The sequence below is a fragment of the Nelumbo lutea genome, chromosome 7, assembly GCF_056320005.1.
Source record: "Nelumbo lutea isolate HS-2025 chromosome 7, American lotus-T2T, whole genome shotgun sequence".
NCBI lineage: Eukaryota > Viridiplantae > Streptophyta > Magnoliopsida > Proteales > Nelumbonaceae > Nelumbo > Nelumbo lutea.
Genome location: NC_142690.1, coordinates 34,882,533 through 34,892,030, shown reverse-complemented (window position 1 = coordinate 34,892,030; position 9,498 = coordinate 34,882,533). Strand labels below are relative to the sequence as shown.

Genomic DNA, 9,498 nt, shown 5'->3' with positions numbered 1-9,498 from the left:
TCTTAGAAAATATCACATGTCCAACTCTCCAAAAAAATGAAAAAACCACATGTCTAAATGGTGGAGGATTATACTGTAGTAATAAGTTGTGGGTTTTAATAAAAATTTCTTAAAAATTGACACATGCCTAAATTTAAAAAAAATGAAAAAACTACTTATCTAAATGATGGTAGTGGATTGTAAACTTTAACATCAACTTCTCAAAAAATGCCACGAAAATGCCGCTGGCGGGGGATATAGCATGGCCGGGGACATAGCTTGTGTAAAGGTACCCATCCAAAGCTTTTCGGACAATAGCAAAGCAAGTTAAGGGCTAGAAAGCCCAAGCCGGCACTTCACTACAATAAACCCACAAAGACAAACCCACATGCTACGATTTCTACCAACCGTACACATTTGATATTCCAATTGGAGCAACAAGCAAAACAACTCATGGATTCGATATTCCACAAACCCACATGCTACGATTTCACGTGTAATCTATCCTTTAGGCGTGTAGCTTACTCTAATACATTCTAATCCAACAACAACAAACGGGCAAGCAGTATGACACGTGTCTAAAACAGCAGAGCTGGCATCCACGTGCAAATGAGCCCAATAGTACAAACATGAACAACACAACGACAGCGAGGGCATTACCGCACGTGTTTTCAATAGCTGGATGTTAACCACGTGTCAATGACCCCACCGGTTTTATTTCATGAAAGCTAGTCGACAGCGCAAGGCGCACAACAGCAGCAGCCAGCAGTACGGCTGCATAATTACCAAACAAGCCCTCAACCGACGCTCTTCGTTCGTCCAGATCTGCTACGAACAAAGGGTGCCTTGCTTAAATATCGCCTCTTTAACTTCAAGGCTGCAGAAATAGGAGAACCAATGTAATTTCCTTTCAAATCCGGGGTCATTTTGGTAAATGTGTTATCCTTCACACTCTTCGCCTGTACTGAACCGGTAGTGCTGGGAGAGATCAGACGCGCTTTCTGCTCAATCATGTCATCACTGCTATCTCCATCTCTCTTCTTAAAGACAATCATGACCGTACAGTTTATCGTACGGACACCGACAACGTCTGAGGATCTGAGGAACGAGCCTACCGGAGCGGCGGCCTTCATTACCGCCGTTGCAGGGAAGCTGCCGGAAAGCCGTCGCATCACGACGCCAACACCTCCCGGCCTCAGCACCCTCTCCATCTCCAAAACCAACCTCGCCGGGACCCGAACCCCGTCGATCATCTCCGTCGAGAACACGAAATCGAACAACCCGTCACCGAATTGCAGCCCGTAAATCCCACCTCGCCGGAACAGGGACGAGCAAGATCTGTAAACGCCAATGGCATCAGCGAAACCCAATCTCTTCATTACCATAACCGCCCTCGCGGAATCACGGCCAATCGAGAGAGCTTTGTTGGCTTCGACGAGCCAGTTCGCCGTCATTAGCTCTCGGAACCCGGCCTCCAGATCTGAAACGTTCATTCGGAGCTTGACGGTCTCGATCGTCCAGGAGGAATCGCATACGTCAATTGTATTGACGAGATTGAAACATGGGATTGCCGCCACAGCGATGGACAAGAGGAACATTCTAAGAATCAAGCTCTTGTAAGAGAAGTTGTGGTAGATAAGCTGAAGCTTGAAGAGCTTTAACGCCATTGTTGAAGAAACTGAAGCAGAGAACAAGAGGGTTTTCCCTAGAAGGATCAAATTTTCCTTTTGGGGGAGAAAAATCGAAAGAGAAGGAACAACCAGACTGAGAGGATTAGGGTTTTAGCGAGTACAGAACCTGCAGGAGGTGTGATTTCCACCCACAAGTAGACCTTGAGACTTTTGGAAATGAAGCCAGACACGTAATGGGATGCGTTTCGGGTAACGAACGTGCCGGAATCGGGCCATTTTGGAGAATCTGAATCGATTACCGGAACTACATTTGGTGTTGCAGAGGAGGAGACGAAGAGAAGAAGAAACGGAGAAGATGAACGATAAGTCCGTGTCGATTTGAGGTATTTATATCTGAGTGGGTAAGATTTTTTGTTAAACTGACCCTCAAATTATAAGAAATTACGAATGTGACACGAGGCCTGCGTTGCCGCGTAGCAGTGCAGGGCTTTTTTTGTAATTTGAAGAAATTGCATGGGTAATTGTTCGAAAGGGACAAGACGAAAGTTGATGTTGAATTAACAATAAATCCAACGGTATGGACCCGAGGTCCACTTTAGTCTTCTGGTGTCATTTTGTGGGCCGTAAAACTTGTTGGGAATTAGGGCCCATATTCTGCTTGCTAATTGCTTTCATGAAAGCAAATTCGCTGAAAAGATATTTAAGGTTGTGTTTGGTTGCAGTATAATTTTATTTGTATTAGTATAAATGCATGGGAGTGTAAATAAAAAAATGTAAAATTTGGTTTAATTTTATTTTGAATTTTAGTTTATTCTGATTTAGGTCTTATTTTACTTCATTTGTATTGTAATCCTAAAATTTGAAACAAAAATAAATTAAGATTTACACCCAAAACATTTGCAATGCCATAGTTTTGCATCAGTATAAATAAATTTGCACTGCAACCAAACACAGCATAGTTAACAAATTGCAGAAGAACTTTTAAGCTGGTTTTTGCGGCCATTGGGGTCCGTTTGGAAGTGATGCTGATCTGCTACAACATGACTTTTTTTCGGCTGGTAATCAGTCAGTTGGGGTTCCCCCACTTTTATCAAACATTAATTGTAGGCTTTTTGGGGTGGATCCCATCATACAAAGCCCAAAGCAGCATGTTTAAACTCTCTAACCAGGTCTTAGGTTGTGTTTGATAATAATATTTCTACCTAAAACGTTTTAGATTGATCAATGCAAATTGACTAAAAATATATTGTCACATCACATATAACAATTACTTCAATCAGAAAAGTTGTATGTAATGCAATCATCATGCTCCCCAAGCCATATTTCACATTATAGATGAGAACAATAATTTGTATCAATCAACACAAAACATCACATAAAAAATGTATCTTTCACCATTTGTATTGATTATACCAAAACATTTCAAACGGAAGTGTTTCTAGTAGAAATGGCAATACTTTCAAATATAACCTTAACCAGTTAAGCCTCAATGTGGGGGCCACTGAACAGTGGATCCCAATCATCCTGTCGTATCAAACCCAAGAGCTCATGATGCACTTTTGTGTAACAGAGTATAAATACATAAATATATACAAAATAATATAAAATACAAGGTTTTGCACTCGATACATTTGTATTTATACTTCTTCCAAATTGAGCCTAAAGGACTTAATTGCCACATCAGCAAAATTAATATCACATATTTTCATATTAAGGTAAGAAAGTTTTACTTTACAACCTACTATTATCATATGCCTTAACAATGGCCCATTTGTGAGGGCGCCCTTATTAAAGCCACCCACCATTACAGAAATGCTCATGAGCCACATCTAGTAATTCTGCACCCTGATTGGAAGCAGATATGAATGTAGTCGACTGCTAAATAGCTGACTGATTGATATTGTTTTGTCTTTTTAAGACATAAAATAGTCACATGATAATAAAATATTTAGAAGGTATAATAATCTAATAGAACAAAAGCCACTCAGCCACTTCAGCCGTTGCCAAACAGCCCCTAAGAGGTGGTTCAAGTAATCCAACAACTTCTATAAATCGAAATTTGGCACCGATTCTGATGAATAATACAAAATACAAAATAATGAGGTGGATAAGTAATGCCCTCATGAGACTTAGCTAAGTTGATGTACTAAGAAGAACCCATATAATACTTATTTGTAACGGCTTAGCGGCTTCTAGTGGACCTCACACGAAAAAACTAAAAGCTATATTTGGTGAAAAATCTAAAAAGCCCAATTACATTACAACTAAATTAATAAATCAGATTTTTTCTAAAATTGATTTTTGTAACTTCTTTAAAGCCGCTGAATGAAATCAATTCAATGAAAGCTGAATCGAAACTCTCAACACATGCGTGGATACTTACTGTTAACCCATATAGCCTATTATATAGAGCTGCGTTGGTAGGAGATATGGAGATTCATATGGGGATTTGCCAAGAATATCTATAATAACTTTTTCTTTTTTTTATAAGAAACAAGTAGGTGAAAATTGAACTCACAATTTTGTCTATATTCAATTATTCATGATGCACTTTTTCCAAAACCAGACGTAACTCTAAGATTCCTCCTCCCTCAAGCAAATACTCTCACCTCTTTTGATGGATTCATACCATACTTTTACTCTCGTAAAATGATATATTATAACTATTCTTCTTCATGCAAATACGAATAACCATATGCCTATAAAATCATAGAAGATCTTGTAGCTTTGATGGTCAAAAGATGTATTGAGTTTTTTATATAAGATTCGGGCAGCCTGAAGACTGTTTAGCATATGTGTGTCTTTCCAGGTCTTCCTGCGCGAGATTAAAACACGAAAGACATGAAAAGCTTCATTCGAAACTTACTGAAATCAACCTAAAATGGGCTTCTTGTGTCTTTTTGATATTCCGTCTTTTGGTAATTAAATCTTCCACGTACCAAACAAAAATAAATCAAATTTCAGTCTACTCAACTTGTAAACAGCTGAAAGACCATGCGAAAAGATGCACCAAAGCCCCATAGTAAAAGAGTTTCAGATCTTTTGTAAACTCTATAATCCTTGGTAATGGGAGTTAAGAAATCTATGGGCTAACATAAGAGAAGGCCAGAAGGGCGCAGCATCATACCATGTACATCAAAGGTGTCAATGGATAGTGAAATAAATGTCCCAATATCTTAGACACGTGTTGCAAGTCAATCAGTCTTGAGAGGGATTTTTTTGACTACCTCGGAATTCTGATTTGCATCCCCTCGTAATGTATTAGTAGCCCCCCATAAACCAACATCCTACCCGTGAATTTGACGTCAATCCACGGGCAGGATTCGGTACACCCACATAAACCAACATCATAAATTCTACCGATATGACTTATAGAGAAGTGATCAAACCTCCAAAAACTAAATGTCCTCATCATTGAGTAGAGGTGGCTGATCTACTTGAATGCCTGGCCTTAGCACTAGAGACCAACATCCCTTGTGGGGCTGCCTTGATTAATGGCTATATACCAAGGTTCTTCATGAGCACATAATTGCTCACGAGGGCGGTGCATGGACTAGCATTGTGCCACATACATGAAATGGAAGCTTTACATATGGGTTTGGCTTAAGTGTGTCTCTATGCCATGTCAGCCCTGTGTCTAAGTTGATCGAGCTATCTCGTTGTCCAAACACACGAGTGTATTCAAAGGCCTAACACTTACCTAGCACATCAAGATCGCACAGTCCCCCTTTGGCACATAAGTGGCACATCCCATGGATCGAAAATGACATACACAAGAGCCTCGACCATGTGAACTGAGGTGATCCTATGCCACTGAATTTAGGAGCCATTCAACAGATTGACACATAGCCCTTACAACATAAGAGGCTTGTCTTGGTCGTATAAGCCTGAACACCACACAAGTATCTTCTACTACACAAGCTTACCTTGTGACAATCTGGTAAGTTCTCTAGAAACCAATTTGTTTTTGTCTTTCAAAACGAAAATAGAATTCAAGAACATATTTTTGTTTTTTCGCTAATGTTGCAATTTCAAAAACAAATATTCATATTATAAAATACCCCCTAATTGTCCCATTTGAAATTATTCCAAATGTAGAGGTTTTGTGCAATATTTTCAAACCAAACTTCAGAGGTTGAATTGCTTATCTCCATTGGTCAGTGGAGTCTGGATCACTTGCAAACAAAAGATATTCCAACACTCTCCCAACATGATCTGACACCACACATGTCATACATGGCGAATCCTATTTTTATGGTGGATCCTAGTTTCATGGTGAAATGCATAATGTCAGATCATGTTGGGAGAGTGTTGGAACATCTTTTGTTGGCAGGTGTTCCCAACTCTGGCCAATGCCTTAATAGGTTCACTTATGATGTTGTTATTATAAAATCTTAAAAAATAAAATAAAAATGATAACCCATTAAATGGTCTAAGGGTTCAACAATTCAAACATTTAGGTCGATGAATTATTTACACAATCAATGTTTTTTTTGTTGAATATGAGTTTTCTTTTTTATGCCTTAGACAACAAACTCATGCAAATGGGTTGCCCAGTGTACAATTACAATGAATTGCAAGACACATATGGAATTCCTTAGTGGTTTGAAAATCATGAACGTTATTTTGGAAATCATGAAAAGCTTCTAACGACAAGTTGGAATCTCTTTTGACACTAGAACAATTCCGTTCAACTAAGGGTGCAAATTAATGGATCAGATCACCATTCGATTCGATCCTATTTTGGATTACCCCTATCCGATACAATATGTATATATGTGTTATTTATATTGTATTTTTATAATTTTTTATAAAAAAACATGTGTATATATACGATGAAAATAGTTGAAAACATCCGTGTATTTTTGTTTTTTTATTTAAATTGTTATATTTTTTTTTCTTTTAATAATTTATTAATTTTTTTAATTAAATCAAGTTGGATCAGATCCGATCCGGATATCCAACACCTTAGTTGAATTCAAATTCGAATCAGTATTTATAAAATCCGTTTGGATCTTTAGATCAACAAATCATATTGAATCTATAATGTACCAGATTGAATTCGGATATAATCTAATTTGAATCTGATTCAATCCATTTACATCCCTACCATCAACAAATTTTGGTCTCCATGAGAGTCCAAATTATGTTTTTTTTGTGATAACCAAATCATAGTGAGCCATAGTAGAAACAAAAGACATCCCAAAAACCTCCAATAGAACATTCTCATTGGCTACATTTATCTCATCAGTAACATTTTTATAACATCTTTATTTGAGTAGGCACTGTTTATAACTAAAGGTGAAGCTGAGACTTCCGCATTCAGTCTTTCTTGGACGTAAGCACTTCTTTGAAACATCATATTGAAAATTGCTTGATACTCCATCATGACTTTATTATCTTTCTCTCTTCTTTTTTCTTTTTTTTTTTTCTTTTTTTTTTTTTTTTTACGGTTCTTTCGATCTTGGCCAATCTTATGGCATTGGTCACAATATAGAGCACTGTTTTCAAAACCGGACTGGACCGGACGGTCGGACCGGAAAAACCGGGAACCAATCACATGACTGGTTCCGCTTTCCTCCAAAACTAATTTTTCCCCCAAAACCATTGATTTTGGTCAGTAAACCGCTGAACCGGCTGGTTAATCGTTCGAACGGTTTTGACTGTTTTCCAATTTTTTTAATTTTTTTATTTTTTTGTCAGAACGAGCCAGTCGTTCGGGTCAAACGGTTGGACCGTTCAAATCAGTAACCAGACCCCTGACCGGTTCGGTCACCGGTTCGTTTTTAAAAACCATGATATAGAGGAATATTTTAATAAATAATGTGTTGCAATAACCCATCCCTGCCTAATCCAATAACCTACACTGTTGTAGTAGGAATTTATTTGCAGATCTTCCTGCTGGAGGACAGTTTGGATTGATGAGCAGCTGATATTTTTTTTTTCTTTTGCCTTGTGGCATAAAAGCAAATACAAAAAAAAAAAAGAAAAGAAAAGAAAAGAAAATAGAAAAATAAGAACTTCAGACTAAGCAGACTGATGTAGATGAGGGCTCGTTGAAGGACATTTCTAATATTAAGACTCTATTTTTCATATATTTTTCAATATATTAGCAGTTTAGCACTGTAACTTAAAAATCCTGATTTGACTCAAATTTTGTTATAGGTGCAATTCTGTTTTCATTTGTTTGGAATTATGATTTCTATTCCTACCTGATATAAAATTTGTATTCTTGTCTCATTTGCACTTACTAATAATGCAAATTTTGCATCCCAAAATGGGAATAACATTATTGTACTCTTGTTTCTAGTTAATTCATGATATACATTATTTAACTTCATTTTCAATTCATTTTTCTGAGTAGTTTTACTTTTTAGCTTATAAATGTTATTCAATATCCAAGACCAATCTGAAGTGCCAATAAAATTCCACTATGTCTGAAAATTAGCAGATTAAATATGGATCTAGATAATGTTCAATTTGATCCAATTCATTTACACCTCTCATTGCCACTTGTCCATAGACCCAATTCTAGTTTTAGTTTTAGTTTCAATTAGCATATATTTTATGGGCCCAATACTAGCTTCCAATTACCACTTGTCCAACACTGATTCAAAAGGCCTCAATACAACTGTATGGGTTGGACAGACCAACGAGACATTGAGTTAGACCAGTTCAGACTTAATGGTCCAAAGTATGTATCAGATTGGATTGGACCCAGTCCATTGATAGAAGATAGGAATATATGTGTCAGTGGACCAGGTTTGGGTTAGAATTAATCTAAATTAAAGCAAATTTGAACATATTGAACATGAAAATATAGTGTTTTGATGCAAGACTTGGAAGGGGCTACCCTCTCAAGGTTATTGCTAAGGTAAGAATCATGCAACATGTAACTAGATGGTTGAACATCTTTTGTTTTTGAAAAATTATAGTTACTAATTTGACTAATTTTTGGCTTTTTTTTGTATAATTTTTTTCTTGTAGGTTGAAGAAGAAAAGAATGCAAATGGTGTCAAGATGAACTATTTTTTTCTTTTCTTAGAGTAGGAAGTGAATTGTTTTTTTTTTTTTTTGTATTTTTTATTCCATATGTTTTTGTAGATTGATTGTTCTTTTTTCTTTGAATTTGTATCAGTTAATATGAAACAAGAGATATCTTTTAATAGATATGTGAATGAATTATTTTAAATAGAAAATTAAATATTTTTGTATAGGTTTACACAAGCTTTACATATGATAAAATAGTTTTTCAAAAAAGAAATAAACAATCTTTAGAGGCATTTGGAAGTGTAAGAGCAACCGATACTTTTAGTGGAAATTACAAGTGCTACCATAAAGTATAATTAGGATTCCTAAAATTACTTTTAGAGGCAACTAAATTTGCCTCAAATTAAATTAAAATGTTTCTAAAAATGTACATTTGGTGGCATTCATATATGCCTCTATATAATGCTTTTTAGCAACAATGCTTTGGAGGCATGATTATGTGCCTTAATATCTTATTTTTGGAGGCATTTATCAGATGTGCCTCTAATTATTAGTCAAGAGTCAAGTGCCCCTATAACAGGTTAGACATTTAAAGGTAATCAGTTGAATGCCTCTAATTAGTTTTAGAGGCTTTTTTTTATTATTTTTTGATCCCCCAATAGATGATTTTTCTAATAGTCAAAATGGCCATTGGAACACTTACCAGCATTTGTATGATGATAACAATGTGGAATGTCAATATTTTGATATGGTAGAAGAGGAGTTAGCAACTATTGCATTCTCTACTTTAAGCAAACAACACCATAGCTATTAACAAGTTAAAAAGAAAGGGTTATTGTGTTGGATCCAACCTAGATACCGCCCAAACCCATGGACCAATTACCAACCCAAATAGGAC

The 9,498-nt window shown here is 36.5% G+C and overlaps 1 protein-coding gene across 1 annotated transcript; it reads right to left on the bottom strand.

Annotated features, from left to right (window-relative positions):
* Positions 1 to 376: 376 nt before the first annotated feature.
* Positions 377 to 1,993, bottom strand: LOC148846067 (uncharacterized). The gene is made up of 2 exons (XM_088953737.1): positions 1,777 to 1,993; positions 377 to 1,657 (listed from the first exon to the last, which is right to left on the bottom strand). The coding sequence occupies exon 2, from the start codon at positions 1,644 to 1,646 to the stop codon at positions 777 to 779; it is 870 nt and encodes a 289-aa protein (XP_088809863.1). The 5' UTR covers positions 1,647 to 1,657; positions 1,777 to 1,993; the 3' UTR covers positions 377 to 776.
* Positions 1,994 to 9,498: the final 7,505 nt, after the last annotated feature.